Source organism: Buceros rhinoceros, unplaced genomic scaffold (assembly GCF_000710305.1).
Source record: "Buceros rhinoceros silvestris isolate BGI_N320 unplaced genomic scaffold, ASM71030v1 scaffold9303, whole genome shotgun sequence".
NCBI lineage: Eukaryota > Metazoa > Chordata > Aves > Bucerotiformes > Bucerotidae > Buceros > Buceros rhinoceros.
In genome coordinates, this window is record NW_010405332.1 from 1,470 (window position 1) to 20,562 (window position 19,093).

The following is a 19,093-nucleotide window of genomic DNA, read 5'->3' on the forward strand; positions in this document are numbered from 1 at the left end:
GATTCCTCAGGTGTCTGCACCCTCTTCTCAAGATAAACCATGGTGTTGTGAGGAAGAACAGCTGTAATGGAGATGGCAGTGAAAAATGTGAGCACTTCTGGCTTGTTTCTTAAAATAACACTAGGCACCCTAAGTATCCTTAAGTACGTTGGACAATTTCATCCCACACTGATGAAGGGCCAGAGGTCTGAAAGGTATGACATTTCTACAAGTTGCCTTAAAATAGTCAGGCAAGTTGAGAACCAGATGCAAATTAGAAAGCAAAAACCGTAAAGCCGTAAAGCCGTAAAGCATATGCTGCTTCCAGCCTTGGTGGTGGTTACAGGAGTCAAGAACGAGGTGGGAGTGTTGTGGAGAGAAGTGATAATTTGTAGAGATTATAATCAAGAACATCGTATGTGTTTTGGCACGATCAGCACATGTGACAAAGAGGAGTGGGAAAGTGCACAGAACACAGTTCTGGTATCTGGAACTGCTCCGCAGTAATGAAGTCCTGTAGGTAAGAGTTCGGATCTCTGACCTGCAGCGCTCAGCTGCCAACCTTTGCTCAGCAGAGTCTGATGTTGGGCCGTTGCTCCTTCCACAGGGGTGTACATGCTCTGTGCCAGCCAGAGCTTTTCTGGAATGAAAACACTTACATCCCCTTTGAACAGAGGCTCACTGCGTACTTGAAATACGGTTATTTTAAAAGGTTTAAAACTAACAGCTTCCTGGTTGGTTTTTTTGAGGATCAGTGACTAAAAGAGCTCTCAGAAACACCACCTCTTTGTATTCCACTTTACACAGAGAAATAATTACGTTTTTCACTACCACGGCAGCATCCAGCTGTTACTGATTGAGCACTGTAGCACCACCAGCATGAACGCTGAAGCAGCGAGTAGAAGCATGCTGATCTCGATAGGGGTCTAGGTGGAGAGCAGACTGAGAAGTGGGTGTCACTGGTCTCCAGTGAGCATACTGGGTGTTCAAAAAGCAAGTGTATGCCTTGCTTCGAGGTGGAAGAGTCTGAGCTCAAGGAACATGAAATCGTACTGTTTCTGCTTGTGGTATGAACTGTGGACCTGCACTGATGTTAGTATGTATCAACACTTGCCACCTTCTATTTGTTGTTCGGAGCATCTCTCATCTTCAGCTGAGGAAGAAAAACAAATCCCTGTAGTTCATTTCAGAGATACAAACACATTTGTCCTTAGTGAACCTAATTACTCCAACTTCAGGTCCCTGAGGTGTCGAAGTAGCAGAAAACTAATCTCATTTGTCATTAAACAAATCTTTATTGTCTTCAGAGTGCCCCTAAGGTGCCTCACAACAGCAATGGTATCACAAACTTGTCACAGAACGGGAGTATGTGGTGCAGGGGCTTTGCAGCCTCAGAGGGGTGACTGGGTATCGGCTGTAAGTAATATTTGTCATTGCCTTTAGGAATGCCTTTAAGTTCTACCCAACAGCCTTGGAAAAGTACACCTCCTGTTTTTGAAATGGAGTGTTACAACGCTTGTCCTTCTGTTGTAAGGAAACGGTAAGAACCGTGTGCTTCAGAGGCAAGGTCCCCTGCTAGCCACAGAGCACAGCTGGCTTCACTATTACTCTTTAATAAATCAGTATACACTATCGACACTATACGGGGAGTTGGACATCGTAATAAATACGATGGCTGAACCCATTACGCAGTGTCATTTATGCAAAAATTAGGCACTTATCAAACACTCATCACTGTACAGCAGCAACAGGGGTACTGGGGTATTTCCTGCATCAGGTAGGACAAAACTAGTTTGCGATATCTTAGGTGTGCGCTGTGAAAGAAAAATGTAGAAGAAAACGTGGAAGAGGCTTATTTTTAGTTGAAGAAAACCAGAAGGAGATGTAACTATTTCTACTATGTACTTATGGGGATTCATTGGAGAGCACTGAGTTAAAGCAACCTGATGAGGTTTAGCAGATTGCAAATAACATTTATTTATTTGCTTGTTTGTTTTTAAGAGTCACAGGGTGAGGAAGGAAAGGCTTATAAAAGCTTATAGTATGGTCTGATATATTGGGTCAAAATTCAGTGGGTTGAGAATGGACTTCAGACGAAGTTTGAATTAGTATAAAAGCTCTAGCATAAACAAATTTTAATAATTTTGACACTAATAAACACCAGCACAGGGAAGATTTTTCATCTTCATATAAGAAATAGATTTTTCACAGTGAGAACAATCAATCCCTGGAAGAACCTTCCCAGAGACATGGTGGAAGTTTTCCAGATACAACTGGACAGGGTGCTAGATCATCTCATCTGTCCCTTCCCCACAAAAGGTTGACCCAGATGAACTCTGGAGTCCCTTCCAACCTGGGCTGTTCTGTGATCTATGAACATACGATGGATTTAACTGATAAATTTTGCTGTCTGTGGGAGTTGGTAGTGATTCAGTGATTCAGACTTAAGATCATGCTTTCAGGGGGCCCAGAGCAGAAATTCTTATCTTTTGGTGGAAGTTGTTAGCACTTATTGATGTTGCAGAAGCAGTTGGAGATCCTAGTCTGATAAAGGTCCCACTTCTAGAATTTTTATGTAAAGGACTTCAGCTGAATGGATTGTTTGTGGGTGTTCATCAGAACATTTACCACCCTGGGTTAAAAAATTGCAGTTTTAGAGCACAGAGCCCGGGCAGTACAGTCTGTGCATCCCCTACATACTGAATTTCTGTCACATCTCTTGTCTGCGGTTTACATTCGTGAGACTGGATGCACTTGTAACTATTTCCTTAAATTAAGGAAACCTTAAATTAAGGTTACATGTATTTGACAAGAGGTTGGTCCTTCCTAAATCCAAGTTTGACCCTGTCTCCTTGAAGGCTGAATCTGGGGGTATTTTACAGCGCATCACACAGCTGTCTGTGCTGGTATCACCTGCAGATGTCTGAGCCAGTGAAATTACGAGAGGATTGGTCTTGATACAGCTCATTTTGCTGGCTCTCCTATTCATGCCACTCACATCTCTGTCTCAGGAATGAGAGTTTCTGCATTTCGCTGTAGTTTATACAGATTAAATACAGCATCTAACCCCACTGTGATCTCCGTAAGTATTCAACATCTGTTTACACTGGAGTTAGAAGGTCAATGGAATGACTGTCTTTCCCAGGCATAGAAAAAACCTCCTTTTTAAGGCTGGTAGGAGTTTGTAGCTGTAATTTAGCCTCAGTTGAATATCATCTGGCACTGCTCTGGGTGCTGACAGATGGTAGTGCAGGGGGGCTGAGGCATACTTCTGCTGAGGAGCCCCGAAGAACTCCATCAAAAGTACCGAGAATTGACTCTCAGATAAGCTTTAAAGGCCTCTAGAGGTTTTCAGAATGATCTAAAAGGTAGAACAAACTTCTCAGTACTCCACAGCTGCATTGTGCCTGATGCAGTTCATGCAAAGAGTATCCCAATGTACTTCACAAGAGGTTTGTAGTTGTCCCTACAGGGGGGACGGCGAGGGGTATGTAACAAGGCTGGCTTAGTTCAGAAGAGTGCTGACAGAGAACTGGAGCAGCTCCCATCCTAGTGTAGTCATGTTCAAAGTTGATTTATGAACAACAACAAAAATATTTAAAGAAACTAACATTTTTAGAAAAGGATTTGAAATCAGGTAGAAAACACGTATTAAAACTAGTCTGTTAATAGGGCAGCGCTGCCCACAGTGACAGCTGGACTGGAGAGGGCTCTTTAGACGGCAGCGATGAAGATCTCTTCTCACAGCACGGCTGTCGTGGCAGTGCAGAAGAGATGTGTGCTATTAAATGTAGCCTCGCTGTTACCTGAACTGTAGTTGTGGGCTGCAGTTACGGCATAAAGTCTCTGTGGACTTTCTGCCATAACCTGGAGGATATTCTGAGGTAAACTGAAGAGTGAACAGATGATCATCAGTGGTGCCAAGATGAAATCTAACCACAGTACCGTCTTGTTGCCCTGTTAACGGGGTGACTCGCCACTAGTGAGGGAGCGACTCCAAACTTTCCTATTTCAGTTCTGAGCTCAGATCCCTACACAGAGGCCTGTGGGGTCTGGGTTGTTTACAGCTATTCTTCTGCCAGTCCTGTGAAAGCTTGGCTCGGGCACAGTAATTTTATATAAGCCACTAAAGAGCTTTTCCTAAGCAAGTATAGAATACATTTTTTCTTCTGAATATTCCCATTTGACACTTCAAAACTGGAAAAGAAATACATTCGTGTGACTGTTGGAAGGAAACTTTTGAAAATCATTTTGGGTGATCGTTAGTTAATGTGACATTTCGGAGAAACACATTTCTTGCAAAAGGAGGAAATCTCCTTTTGAAACTCTAACTGTGTCTTTTCAGAGTAAAGTCATTTCTGAACTAAAATCAGAGAGATTTGGTTTAAAATTTTATGACTTTTGGTTTTGCTTAACCATTTAACATTTGACTTTCATCAGAAGTACTCACCCGAGTCTTACAGTCCTTAGGGGGTTACAGGATAGCTCTTACCTCATGTTGGTTGAAGGAGAAGATATTACTATGAATGTTAGTTTAACGTGGGGCTTCCTGTCTAGGGAGAGCTATAATGTTCAGATCATTCATTCCTCGTGATTCATGCGAGATAAAGAGGCATAATTCACACAGACGAGGGAGCACAGGGACAGCTGCTCTTGAAGAGCAGGAGACTGAGAGCTGAGAACCTGCTTCCCTTCCCCTGCTGCCTGCAGTATGTAGCCTCTCCCCATAGCCGAGCACAGGCCTCTGACATGAAGGACACCTCTTTGAGGTGGTCCAGTACAGCATTCTTCTTTTTTTTTTTTTTTTTGACTACGTAGCAGTCAGATTTCACAAAAGCTAAAGCCTAAGGAGGGCTGTTAAGCCATGGCACACCTGAGCCTCTTACAGCTTCACACCCTCATAGAACAAGGTAATTTGCAACAGCCCAACAAATCCCACCCTTAAAATCTGTAGCAGCTGTAACCCAGCCAACTCCTTACAAGGCTTCCTGCTGTTGTGGAAGTGAGTTAGGATCTATCATAACAGTGTTTGCTTGATGAAGCACAGGATCAGTACTTCATTCCCCTGAAGGGATTCCTCAAGTGAGGGGAGTCAAAGTCATCACCCTGCAAAAACAGAAGTCTACATGTAAAACAAAGTGGTCACAAGAAACTGAAGTGAGAACTTGTTAACACCATGGGAGGCAAAAGTTTAACTGTCATGAGCTGAAAAATAAGGCTAAGTCGTGATGCCCTCCAGCAGCAGTTCAGGACTAATTCAGGATCAAAGAGCAGGGAAGTGTTACTCAGTCATGTTACCAAGGAATGGAGGTGTACACGTGGTGTAGTCAGGATTTAAAGTGATTTTTGGCCTTCTGTAAAAAGCCATTGACATTTTCAATAATCCAGCTGCTAAGAATTTGGTATAAATGGTGTGGATCATAAAAGCAAAAAAGTAGCCAGAAGCTGGCAGGCTGGACAAGGAATGAGAGGCCTGCCTTAGGAATCATGCTGCAGCCGTTGACTATTGAAATAGCTGGGTTTACATTTCCGCATTTTAAATATTTTTCCAGCGTGTCTTAGATTAAAAACCAGATGGGTATTGCTGGTGATCAGTTACTTTACACTAAGACATTTCTTGTACCAAAACACTACTCGTTGAAGCACTATCTTGCCTGTGTTCAAATGACACGTGAACACGTTCTGATGTGGAGAATTCACAGGAAGTCCAGTATTATGATGAATACCCCTTCTGAAATGTGAATTGATATTATATAGTAGTGTTTAACAACAGTAACCAGCATCAGCATTACTCACCAGCAGTCAAACCTGGCCATTCTGTGACCTTTATCATATTGGATTACTGCAGAAAACTCACTGCAGCACTAGCACAAAGGTTTATCTTGCAGTCTAAACTATTGTTAACAATTAATACCATAATTTCAATTGCAATTTAAGGCTGCAACATCTTCAGAATTTAAAAACAACTAACTGTACTACCTCAGTATTTCTCTACCTGGGTAATTTATGTAAGAAATCCAAGATATGAGAAAGGACTGAAGGTAATTCCAGGTGTTGGGCTCTACAGGATAAACTTGCATTTGACAACCTCTCAGGGATGCCAGGGTAGGTAAATTTGGGTTGGTTTTGTTCACAGTATCTACAGCATATTTCAAAATCTGTATGTAGTATGCTCCGTAATGTATGAAGAAACATAGCTCTGACTGGCGATGCAGTGGGAACACTGGGGCAGGCAACACACATTGGGCTGGCAGCACCTCCAAGGGAGATGGAAAACGTTGTTTCTCATCACTGTCTTTCCCTTAATAATGATGTTCTTGGGTCTGCTCTGAGCCTTTAAATGCATTCAAAATCCACATGCCTTCTTAGACACCTGTGCTCTGGGTTACAGGCTCTAATACCAAACCCTGGAACACACGCTGCTGCGGACAGATTGGATAGAAGGGTTTAGAGGAGGCCTGGGGCAAGTTGGGAGATGTTGCTATAAAATGCCAGCAGTTACCCTCTAAATATCCAGATTATCCTCTAAAAGAGCACCAAATTACACAGGAGGGCGAAGGCCACACTCAGCTCCCAGAAACTACGTGCACCGTGTCACAGACAGTAGTTTATTTCTAGGGACACCGAGGCCTGAGGATAGCAGCGTTCTTCTGCCCTCCAGGAGATTCCAGTTACCTGGAAGATTACTGAAACAGCAGCTTTTGCTACCGCCCTTCTGGAGAAGAGGCAAATATTCAGAGTTGTATTCCTCCTGCTCTTCAGTTCTAAACAACAGGAATTCGGTCTAGTATTGCTGTTCTGCGTTAAAATGTCACATAGTGAAGCGGACTAGCACTGAGGTCTGTTTTATCTTGAGAAAAAACACAAACCGTCTCCCCCTGATTTGATGCAAATAAGACCTGGACTGTTGCCACTGGATGGGAATTAAGAGCCACAGTAAATGATTCCCACGATCTTGCTCTGCCAGACAGGGCGGACAGAAAAAAGAGACACTGTGTAGATGTGGTCACAAACCGTTTTGTCCTTTCTAGTCAGAAGACGAAGTTTGGAATTTTCTGACTGCTGGTTTCACTGTACAGCTCTGCCTGGGCCTGGCTAGGTCTGCACGAAGCAGAAGCTGACGACAGGGACCAGATTCACACCATCCCTTTCCAGAGCAGAAACCCTGCTGCCTTGGGTGAAGCCACTGCAGCACCACAGCGCTGGGTTAATTCATAAATCGATATAGATGTGTAACAGTGGTTACTAGTGACAAGAGCAAAATTTCTGCAGGGAAAACAGCTCATAAAATTAAAAGTACTTTTATTGGCAATTATTTTCTTACTCCTCCCTTAACAAGATGTTTTACTGTCTGACTATGGGGTAAATTATATCATTATATGCTGTATTACGTAGCAGGGCATCACCTTTGCTGTAAGTTGTGTGGTACAGGCTTTCCTGGTTTAAATTTTTAGTCTTTACATACTTGAGCTTTGGCTTGGTTTTGTGTTGGGAAAACAACTTTCTTTTATTTCTCAATGTGTTTAAAAGAAGAAACGCATGAAAAAAAAGCAGGAAAGAAGAATTAGACGACTAAGTGCAAAATAGAAGTATAAAATTTATTTAAAACCACCCACAAAGTTCTGTGTAATCAGGAATGATACAATTTGTAATAGTCTTTTTAAAAACTCATGACAAGATTTAAAATATATTTTCAATTACAGTATTCATTTAGCCTTATTCAGTTAAGACAATAAAAAAAAGAAAGTTTACGTTCTAAACAGATGAGACACACAAGAAAAATAGAACAGAACAGACAATTTCCACAACAACAATTTTTACATGTATGTTTCAATACTAGTATCAACATTTCAATGCACCTTGCTACACAAACATGAAATCATGTACAACAACTGCTTGCACCAAAAAACATAGCTTAGTTAGATCTTTCAAGTAACATGCAGTCACAACTCACAAGTCTTCAAGTACTGCTGGTAAGGGTTCCCTTGTCTGCAAAGAAGATTTTAAGGTTCAGTTTCTCAGCTAGCGTAACTCCTCACAGCTCCACCAGCCTCAGGAAGCCATGCTCAGTTATACTAGGGAAGAATCAGGCCCCAAATGGTTTTTGAGAAAAGAAGGAATCTTTATACTTTCTCCTGTAAATACTGTGACATAATGAAGTGCTTTTTCTTTCTGATTTTTTTCTCCCTGTACATCATCTTTTGTTTAAAAAAGTGTATTTTATGTTCCAGATTTAAGTATAGTAAGTTGGTAATGGGAAATAATCAAATACCTCAAAGTTGAAAAATAAATATCAAATGCATCCCAAAGAAAGAAAGAAAAAGAGAAAAGAAGAAAGTGAGAAGGAAAGAAAGAAAATGGTGACTTTTTTTTTTTTTTTGCTTTTGCATACTGCTAATCTGTTAATTCTGCAAAGCAGGAAAGAATTCATTAGCCAAAGCATTTCAGGACAGGGTGTCCTTACGTATCAGTGCTCTTTCCTGTATGACCCGGGACCATGCTGTCACATCGTGAAGAGCTGTCTCTCCCAAACGGAACCAATAATTGTAGAATAATTAAGTGTTAGGCGGAAATGTCTGACTGTTTGCATTGGTTAGAACTGCCTTTCTTTTAGCGGTATTGGGATATCGCTTTTGCTTTTTCTTGCCTACAGTTATTTTTTCATTTTGAGGACAAGAGATTCATGAAGTCCAGATGCTGCCATTTTGAGCTGGGTGGATTAGACTGGCATGCACAAAGTTAGTACAAACCTGTCCTCATCAGGCTCCGCAGTATCGCTGCAGTTTAGAAATTTAAGAACAGAAATACATTTCCTCAAACCTTTTTTGGAAGAGAAGTTGCATTGCGTTGTTTCCTAACTGCCATGTAGCAGGGCTGGATACTCACGTGAAGCTTCCACTGGCAGCCCACTGCAGGACGTGAGCAAGTGTCACCACAGTCAGGGCCGTCAGAAAACACTGGCTTTCAGCTTGAGGTCTCAAAACTCACTGCAGCGTGACACCACCAGTGCACACCCTGTGGGGTCTTAAGCCAGCAAAGGACAGAGTTTGGTAGATTGTCACAACCCCACATCATGTAATCAAGTAAAAGGGTCAAATTATGATAAAGGGAAGCAAGTACTTTAAGAAAAACTACCAAAGCTTAGAAATAGCATTACTGGCAATTCTGTGAGATTCCGGGCCAGGCCAGCACCTAGAGGTACAGATCTTTTACCACACTGTCTTCATAGTCAATGTTGGGAAAGAGACAGGCAATGTAAGTGAATTCTTAAACCCTGATACAAACCCTGCCGGGGTCTTTCCAACCTGCATTCCTGAACCAAGAGCAATCTGGATGTTAGTGGCCAGTATGCGCGCAGCAGGGATATCATGAGATTGATTTCAGACGATTACACAAGTCAGTCATTCGGTAATGGCTTTGATTTATACTACTGCCCTTTTATACCGCTACCAGTGTTCTGGGATACTCCAGAGGATGTAAGCTAAGCTGACATCCATTTAAGGCCCCACTGTCCTTTTAATGGGAGGGGAATGACAGTAGTATAAATGAGAACCAGGGCCTTCATTCGTAAACTCCAAAACCAAAACTCCCAAACCCTAGACCCTTTCCCATTCCAGTATTATAATAAAAATACAGATATACATGTAAAATATTGATCAGGTCACAAAACTTTCCACAACAGTATTAATATGTTCTGCGGCAACCGCTGCAAATACCAAACATAAAACTAGCATTTCCCTTGCTCCACCGCTACAGCACTTCTTTGGAACGCAGCTCACCAGCTGTAACCGGTACCTCTGCAGACGGACTGCCAAACCTGCCCTCCCTCTTCCTCCATAGTTTTTTGAGGTCTACACCTGCGTCCTCTGCCTGGATGAGGAAAGCTGGTGCAAAGTGTTGAGCGCAGCACTGTTAAACAGGCACACCAAGCAGAGCAAGTCATCCTCACACTGAGTTCTTTAGCACCCCGGTCTTGCATTCACCGTTAAGAATGCTGTTGGAAAATTCTAGCAACTTAATAGGAGTATGTATGGAAAAACTACATATATAATGGTCCAGCAGAAGAAAAGAGAAAAAGATACTGTTGTGGGAAGGATTAAGGATACAGCATTGAAAAGCATCTTGTACCTTCTAAAAGGGAAGTTCTATGAGTATGTGGTTGAACACTGCGAACAATGCTGGGATGTTGGACTGGGGAGCTGGACTGAAAACAGAATCCTGAAGTCTTTATGTCTTAGAACCAGGAAAGCAGTGCAGCCGGCACCCTTCTACCCTTTAATAAAAGGCAGTAACCGCTTGTCCTTCCAAGCAGTCCTGTGTCAGTTAAGGCATTTAACTTAGGCAGTACTTGGGTTTCTCACAGGGACTATAACTGATCCAGCCAGAAGATGTAATGAAGCACTCCTGCTCTCGTAGCTGTGCAGGGTCTGCAGCATCTGTCTCATGTCAAGATCTGAGCAGAGCTGGTAGAGGAACTGAAAAGAAAAGAGGGCGTTCCACAGAGACTGGCAACAGACGCCAAGGTCTGGTACTCTGAGGAGGGACGACTTTCTCTTCTCAGGGGTGAGCGGTCTTCTAGTCTTGCAAAGTCTCTTTTGTTTTGTTTGGCTACTCGCAGATACATGAACAGAGTGTAACAATCACCTCAAGAAATCTGGAAATAAACTGAAAATTTGATGATTTGTTTTGAAAAGTAAGAAAGCACTAATTGTGACAGATAATGAATTGTCCCTCTTTCTTGGAATGAAAAAAACACCCAATTCTAGGCTCCCTGGAGGGAACATGAAGTAAGAGAACCCTGGAACTGTCGTATATAGAATACAAGATGACCGACAGAAATAGATTTTGTCAGAGTCACAAGAAGAATAAATTCTGATGATGTTCGTGAGATGGAGACTGGCTGATTTACACACAAAGCAGTGACAGCGTGCGTGGGGAATTCACACGCAGGCTGACAGCTCTACCCCCAACGCTGAGTCCTGAAGCAGATCTGCAGAGGGACAGGAAGAACTTCTGAAGTAGTTACGAGTGTTTACAGCATTTTCAGCAGTGGGTTACAAGGGGATCCAGCACTGACTGTGGAAACAGCCAACCACAGCAAAGGATCCATGGAGACCATGGGGTGAGAAAGGAGGTGGCTGTAGTCCTCAATGTCTGCATAGAGCAGGAAGCGTGATCTGCTGCTCAACACTAGTCAAATGAAGAGTTCTTCAGGGAGACAACACAGCATTATGTAGAATTAACTCCTCGTAATTTAGTCGAGCATGTAGATGACAGTATTAAACAAAAAGTTTTGCTCACTCCTCTGGAATAAACAAAAATGTTTTCACAGGGAAGTAATAACATAGACACAGACGGTGTTTTCAGCCACCCGTTGGAAGAAGTGATCTGTATGTGTACTGCTGCCTGATCGGATAGTACTATTAGAAGTCCGTGGTCTCTGAGAAAACCTCAAGTATAAAACTCTTTCCTTGATCTAATTACAATTTTGCAGAAACATACTGGAGCAGCAGGTAGAGAACTTGTGAAAACGGTCTGACTGAACATCAGGTAGTTCCAGAAGACATGAAGCCAGTTTCTGTACTGTTCCACTAAGCAGCCACGTCGTCAGGACTTTTGACACTGGCTACTCTGTTTAAAATTAGAGGGAACCTAAACGTGTCACAGACTAAATGAAAAAGCTTATAATTTCAAAATTAGATGTACCAAAACAAGTGTCCATATAACGCAGTGCCCTGGCAACTACAACAAGTGTACAGAGAAGGCCATCTCTAAAGCCACTGGTACCTTCACAGCTTTGCCTGGCACTGACTCGCACTGTGCATCCCGTCAGCTTTCCACACGCTCTCGATGGCGGGAAGGAGCACAGACTGGGGATGGCTGCACTGCTTACTGCCTGCTTTGTCTACACAGGCTAAAGAAAGGGTGACCGGCTCTCTCCCGCCTTTGGTTTTTTTCCCTAAACCAGTGTACAGAGGCAGAGAACGGAGAAGAGATGACCGTCTCCAGAGGAACTGGGGAAGGAGATGGGTTTGTACATATATCCACAGCTGTGTGACACGATGACACATCCTTACTGGTCAGAAGCAACACTTCTGTAACACAGACAGTGCAGTGCAGCGCTCTGGTGTCACACTTATCCGCGGCAACTTTCTCTACAGTTTAATTTTATAGGAAGATATTCCCTCTACGCTTCCTCCTGATCAACACCTGATAAAATTAAAAAGGAAGAATCTCCATATGCGATGGGACTGTTCCTCATCCCTGTTATTTAAAATCAGATGATAGGCAGGCAGCATCACAGGTCACAGTTGGGCAGAGACCTTTCACACAAGAAATAAACCACAGTTTTGTGGAAAATATGTCAGAAAGGCCCTCATCTGGATTTCAGTGGCACAACAGACCTGGCAGAGTTTGTCCAACACAGCCTGAATGAACTGCTGTTAACATATGCACAGTGGGGAAGTGGACACACAACTTAGGCTTTCATCTGTCTGAGGGCACAGTTACTTCCTGCTGTTAACCTAGGAACTGCGGGATGTCTGTGTTAAAAAACCCAGAAAAATCATATACATATATATATAAATGGATTACAAAGATGACTGCTTGATAAAAGGAACTGATTTCATATGAGAGAAATTTAATGGGAAGTGAAAGGGCAAGACTGACCTTGAATTTTCAATACAAACCGCGGAATGGGCAGTTCTAATAGCGTATGTCGATGCTAATCTCTCCTAGAACAACCTATCAGACAAGAAAAATCAGAAGAGCTGTCAAGAGCATGAGCCTGCAGGTGGTCTGAACCAGACCTGCCTGCACGCCCAAAACTTGAGGGGAAGGTCCGATGTCCCTCTGACAGACCTTGAATCACTCCTCACACTCCAGACAATGCAGCCGTTGTGTTTAACCAGAAATACAACATTCACTCCAAATCTCCCTCCATCTGCCCTTGCAAAACTATCAATTGTAGGGTCCTGAGGGCCTGAGTCAGCCCAGGCTTTGGTCACTTGTTCCTCACAGGCATCCAGATAAACGTGAAAATGGCACGAAAACCTGACGCGTGAGCACACTGCATTCAACGGGGCTGCAGCCACCTCAACGGGACCCAAATCTAACCCACCAGGTTTAGTGTACTACTGCCATGATATTAAAAAGGGCTTTGAAAACCCCAGATAGTTCTATGTTACACATAATCTTAAGTACTAAAGAAGTTGTCATTTCCCCACTGCTTAACGCAGAAAGCTGCTGAAGATACTACAGTTCTTCCCTGTTCCAAGTACAGAGAAGCACTGTCATCGGTGAGAGGACTTTTAGCAGCAGTTATTCCAAAGTAAAATTTAGCTTAGAAAGTCCTTAAAAAACAAATAAATCCAAGTACAACTGAACAGCTAGAAAGTCACCAGTAACTTGCAAGTTCTTAAAAAGCTTTTTGGAGCTTGTGACTAAAATATTTATAGAAATACTATTTTCTATTTTCTGTAATACAACAGCATGTTACAAATCAGGAAGCACAGAGAAACTGCACGAGTAAAATTCACAATTTAATGGGGCACGACTGCAGTAACTCCAACAGGGGCTCAGGGAGTCAAACAGAACCGGCTCCTGCAGAAAGCACTACCCCTTCCTCCCCACACTGAGGGTGGAGGGGTGATCCCGGACCCAGGGGAGAAAGGGATGAGAGATGTTTCTCCTGGGAAGTCAGAGGTGCCACACGTTGGATTGCAACAGTTTTTGCTAGCGTACCGTGAGAAAGGAGCAGAACACAACCACTGCGCAGCACCTGCCCACAGCTGAGTCCACTGCACCCGGAGCACAGTGCCAGCTCTTGGAAACCACGTGAAACACGCAGGAGTGACTGCGCCAGTTACCTTAGTTTTAGACTCGGCTCCTGATCCGTCCGTCCTGGAAGGACTTTAAGGGGTGAGAGCAAATTACAAGTGGTTGTGTGGGCTGCAAAGGAGACCAACAGACCCACAGATCTGCAGATTTTAAGAGACAAATACTGTTCTAAAATGATAACCTTACTCAAAACAACGTAACTGGTGTAGAAGACTGATAAATATTCTGAAATGTTACAATAAATAGCACACAGTTGTAAAAACGGAACAATTGCATTTACTATTCTGCAGCCCAGCAGAAACCACTCTCTTCTCTAACCGCCTCCTGCTATGCGCGGCAGCCGGTGATGGAAGCGGCCCACCAGCCTGCCTCTAGGTACGAGAGAGACAGTCAAGGGAACAGCACCGCCAACAGCATTTTATTGTATAGCGACGGATTCTTCTCCTGTGAGTAACCTTAATAAAGGAGTAGCTGCGAGTTGTAGCACCTATCAGTTAATAGCATCAACTATTCAGTTCAGATAGACTTTGCCTTTTGAGCAAAGGCAGACCTGGACTGACTTGTGCAGTGACCTGCCAGGGGCTATGTTCAGAGGTATCCTGTCCGATCCACCTTTCGGTTGCTCACTTCTTTGAGGGAAGCTGCTGGTTTTTCAATGGAACATTTTTATCTTGAAGTTTGGAATCATGCGTAAGTTAAACGTGGGCATTTATAGCGGAAGTTTCAAGTAAAAATGATCCACTTTAACGATCCAAACATTTTAAAAGGTAAAGAGATGGCTCTATAACTTACTAGTTTCACGTAGAAAAATTTTTATCACCCGGGAGCACCGAATGAGAAATGTTTTTTCAATTCGCACTTATCTAGACTAAAGCCATCAGCTCTGTCGGTGAAACCAATAAACTGATCCTTTCTGTAAAGGGTCGATCGTGGTGTGGGACAAGTTTTCAGATAGCAAGTACATGAACGGAACAGCTCTAGAGAACGTACAGTACCACTTACTGCATGGACAGCTGGAATTCTTACTAATCTTCGGCTCACCAAAAATATACAAGTTTTAAAACGGAGATCTAAGGCACACAAATACCATAATGATTTGATGTATACTGTATAGTACATAGTCAAGAAGCATAAAACTGCTGGTACAAAATGATGGCGTAATATTGGTTTTGTTTTATTAGTATTTACAATCCCTTCATATCCTCTATTGGAACTAAGATTAAGCTTTGAACTAAAATTCGCAGCATAACCGGTTTTTACAAATTTACTTAAAATAGATAAGATACAAAGGATGGGTTCGATCCGGCCGTCCTCTGCCATCAACACTGCTGTTAATCAACAGGAGTCTGAGGAATGGAACCCAGCGTCGTTACATAGTGGCTGCTACGTCAGACCTTGCTCCTGCAAACACTACCCGGGCACACGTCTGTACAGGAGAACAGTCTCAGGGGCCCACAGCCGCGTTAAGCGTTTGTAGCACCAAGGTCCTAACTGGCACTATGTGTTAAAAATACAGCTAATGTACTTTTCGTACCGAAACCGTAAATAGAGCGCTTAGAGTTCAGCTTTTCAAGAAAAAAGCACCTTGTCTAGGTTTTAAATAAAGCAGATCTAGATAGTTTCTATTCCTCTGTTACAGCACCACTACATTACAACGTTATCAAGTATATTATTAGTACATTTTCGCACTGGAAAACTCTGACCTCATTAGCCTACACGTTACCCAGCCGGGGAGGACTCCGAGGCGGAATTAAGGTACAGCTTCGTCTCTGGGGCCTGATCCTGCAGCTCTCAGTCACGAGAGGAGTCCTGGCCTGAGCGGTCCTGGCTCCGACCGGGCAGGTATGGCTACGCAGAGCTGTTCTCATGGAAGAAGTTGCAGGATGAGGTCGGTCCTTAGCTAACATTGCCATTTGGTAATTTGTTTAAATAAATAAGTTTAAAAAAGAAATACATAGGAAAGGAGAATCAGAAAGAAGAGTGGGATGCTACAGTATCTAAAAGCAACGGAGTGTCTGTTTTGCCTCTGGTTTAGCAACTCCTTGTTTCATGATAGGTCACTTCCAACAGAAGCGGAGAACATAAATTTCATGTGTTTGGAGGGAAGAACACAACCCTTTCTACGTGAGATGTATAAAAATTTACAAAACGTTTTTGTAAAAAACTGAACTTGGACAGCTGGTGAATATTACAGATTGGTTATTCTGAATGAAAAATTTGCTGTTAAGTATTAGAAATTTCATACTTCTCCAACACTTCCTTTGTATTTTCCCCAATTTTTTTTTTTCTCAGAATAGAATAAGGCAACTCTAGGGGGTATTTTTTTTATCCCAAAACAATCCTACCCCTGAGGCATTAGGAACATTTGGTTGTCACGTTAACTTATGATGCTCCAAACGAATGAGACTTATGCACTTATTGCTCAAAGAAATCATAACAAATGCTGCCTTTAAAAACCCAAATCATATTCCCGACTCCCAAAAGCAAACAACACACGTATTGACAAGTCGTCTCCTAATTCGTTGTTTGTACACTCTCTTGAAAATAATAAAATGTTGTTTCCGTATTTTTATAACCGTTGTTTATGCGCAACATAAAATCTTCGATGAAAAAGGGCAAGTCTAAGAACAATCACATATGCTATTAGCACACACACTGCAGCTGTAACGATATGGAACTCTACACAGCAAGAATAAAATGATCTCTTCTGTAGAGTATGCACAAACCTTAGACAATATGATCCTTATACTATACTATTTCAAGTTAATTTTAAAAATAGAAAGTGCTTTTAAAATATATATTTACAGCTTAAAAACAACTTCCAGCCATCATTACCAATAACTTCATTTCATACGTAATGATGACTCTAGAGAAGAAAAAAAAAATCATTGGTTTTGTAAAGGATTTATCTCTAATTTGGACTGTATCGCAATGGTTGGAAGTTGTTAAAGCAATGGCACCATGAAGTAATAATTCAGCTTATTTATTTTTAACTGTTTGATGTGGTTAAGCACCAAGAGCTGTGTAGAGCTATTACTGTATAACTTGATTTAACACCATAAAATGTGAACCTGTTAAAATCCCTATAAATGATTTTTGTAGTAAACAGACTTGATTTAAAGCACCAAAATATAAATTCCTAAAGGTAATAAACTGAATGATTCAATCAAGGTTAATAACCTAAACAAAATCTTTTTTTAGAATGTATTAAAACTATACAACTTTTTTTTTTTGCTTAAAATGTGCTTGAGCACCACCAAATGTTAAAGTCACAGTTTAAGAAGAAACCCCCCCCTTTTTTTTACCTCAGCCTTAAAATGGTTGAGATGAGCAAATAGTAAACTACACGAGACTTGTTCTTGAACAGCACCTTAAAGAAACACTGTAACACTGCACCGAGAGGAGGCATCCGATCCTGACACCTATGCCCAATGGTTGTAAGGCCCTGCCACCCGCGTGAGGGCGTACGACGAGACTGTTATGATGTTATCCTTAGTTACTGTTAATGCTCTGCGTGATGGAATTTGGTTGAACTCATTGTCTTCATAAAAAAGATCTCTGTTGTCACTCGTTTGCTTTGTTTTCCTGCTGCTTGAGTTCAGGTCGGTGTTCTCTGTTCCTAACCTTTCCGCTTCTTTTTCTTTCTCTTTTGCCCTCTCGGCCATCTTTGCTTCCCACATGGCTAAACCATGTTTTGGCTCATTTAAATTTTTGTGTTGGTAGAAAACTAGAGAAATTCTCGTGGGATGATTGCGGTTGGGTTTTTTAATAGGTGTGGTAGCGTGGAGTTCACGTCTTGCACATTCGATTAAGATAGAACCATGAGAAGGTGCCACAGCAACCCCGCCAATGTCATCATCCAAAAAATTGTGCTCGCTGTCTGACCACATTTCCTCAGCTTTTTCTTCAGAATCAGTCGGTTGTCCCAGTGCACTGTTTTGCTTGTCGCCAGCACAGTCAAAGTCACACGTCTGTTCTCGATGGGAGCTGCCCTTTTCCACGGGGCATCCATGGGAACAGTCCGCTTCGTTCCCGACGGCATCGTTTGCCGGAGAGCCTGGCAGTACTGACAAATCACAAGAGCTGACCATCTGTGACGAAGGAGAGTTGTCTAACTGAAGCTGACAGTTCTGTTTATCTGGCTGATGTTCAAGTATAGTGGGCAGGGGGTCCTTGTGGGCTGGGGGGCCTGGCGCAGTGACCTCTGGAAGAATCGGTGGCAGACCATTCATCTTATCATTCAGCAAAATTCCAGTATAATCTTTGACCGACACATCGAAGTTCTTACAATTAACGTAAGGTGTCACGTGAGGTTGCTTACTGCTGCATTCAAAATACCCGTAGGGAACTGAAAAATCTTGTTGAATATTGGTCACTGCTGTTAGGCCAGGCTTATGTGCTAAAGATGAGTAAGGATGTAAACCATCCACCTTGAATGGGGAGGAAGCCGAATACTGTTTCAAGAGAGAACAATTTTTAGTAGTGTTTGAAGTATGTTTCATGGCATAGAGGTGATCGGACGTCTCCGTTTTTATCCCAGGTTTTAAAGCGTCTGTTTTGTTCCCTAAAAAAAATGCACACCAAAGCGTAAGTACTTTTCCTCATTTAATAAAATAATATACCTTTTATAATATTTCCATACTTTCTGATCTTAGAGATATATGTGATGACTACAGATTTTTCAAAACACTTATTTTTAGCTTGTCAGGAATATCTTCGTGATTGTTAGTACATACACCACAATCTTGTGGCATTAACATCGTAACCTTTTCCAGCCAGACTGTCAGCAGATAAACCAGAAAGTTATTTCAGAGGAACGAATAAAACAAACGGACACAATGAAGTAACCACTCAGTCCCAGTTCAGCCAGCAGCCCAGTTTCGCACAAGCGCTTCCCCGCAGCTGACTTCAGCACTGCCCAGGCTAGCAGGGAGCACTATGGAGCAGTTCTTGCACAACGCTGAAACTCAGTCTGTCTGAATTTAAGCTTAACCCCACACTATGATCAAAGGAAAAAGGATCTTGTCCATCGCCGCGGAGAAGTCACTGAATTACACTGATTCGTGCATTAGCAGGTCACTACTCGGAAATTGTTTAAAAAAAACCCAAAAACCCTATCTGGCCACACACTGCCGGTAACTCCGTCCTTACAAAGCTGCATCACGTGGTGGTCTGGCTGCCTGCCATCTAGCTGCCACACGTTCATTATTTTGGATCTCTGTACATGCAGACGTACTTCTTCAGTTCACGTCAGCTCCCTCATCCATTTCTAGCC

At 42.4% G+C, this 19,093-nt stretch overlaps 1 protein-coding gene across 1 annotated transcript in view; it reads right to left on the minus strand.

Moving 5' to 3' along the window:
- Positions 1 to 17,240: 17,240 nt before the first annotated feature.
- Positions 17,241 to 19,093, minus strand: part of TET1 (tet methylcytosine dioxygenase 1) — a gene marked incomplete at its 5' end in the record, with an annotated part of 33,668 nt that continues 31,815 nt past the window's right edge. Inside the window, one exon of the mRNA XM_010133677.1 lies at positions 17,241 to 18,382. Within this exon, the coding sequence (XP_010131979.1) occupies positions 17,241 to 18,382 (1,142 nt within the window). The remainder of the gene's footprint in view (positions 18,383 to 19,093) is intronic.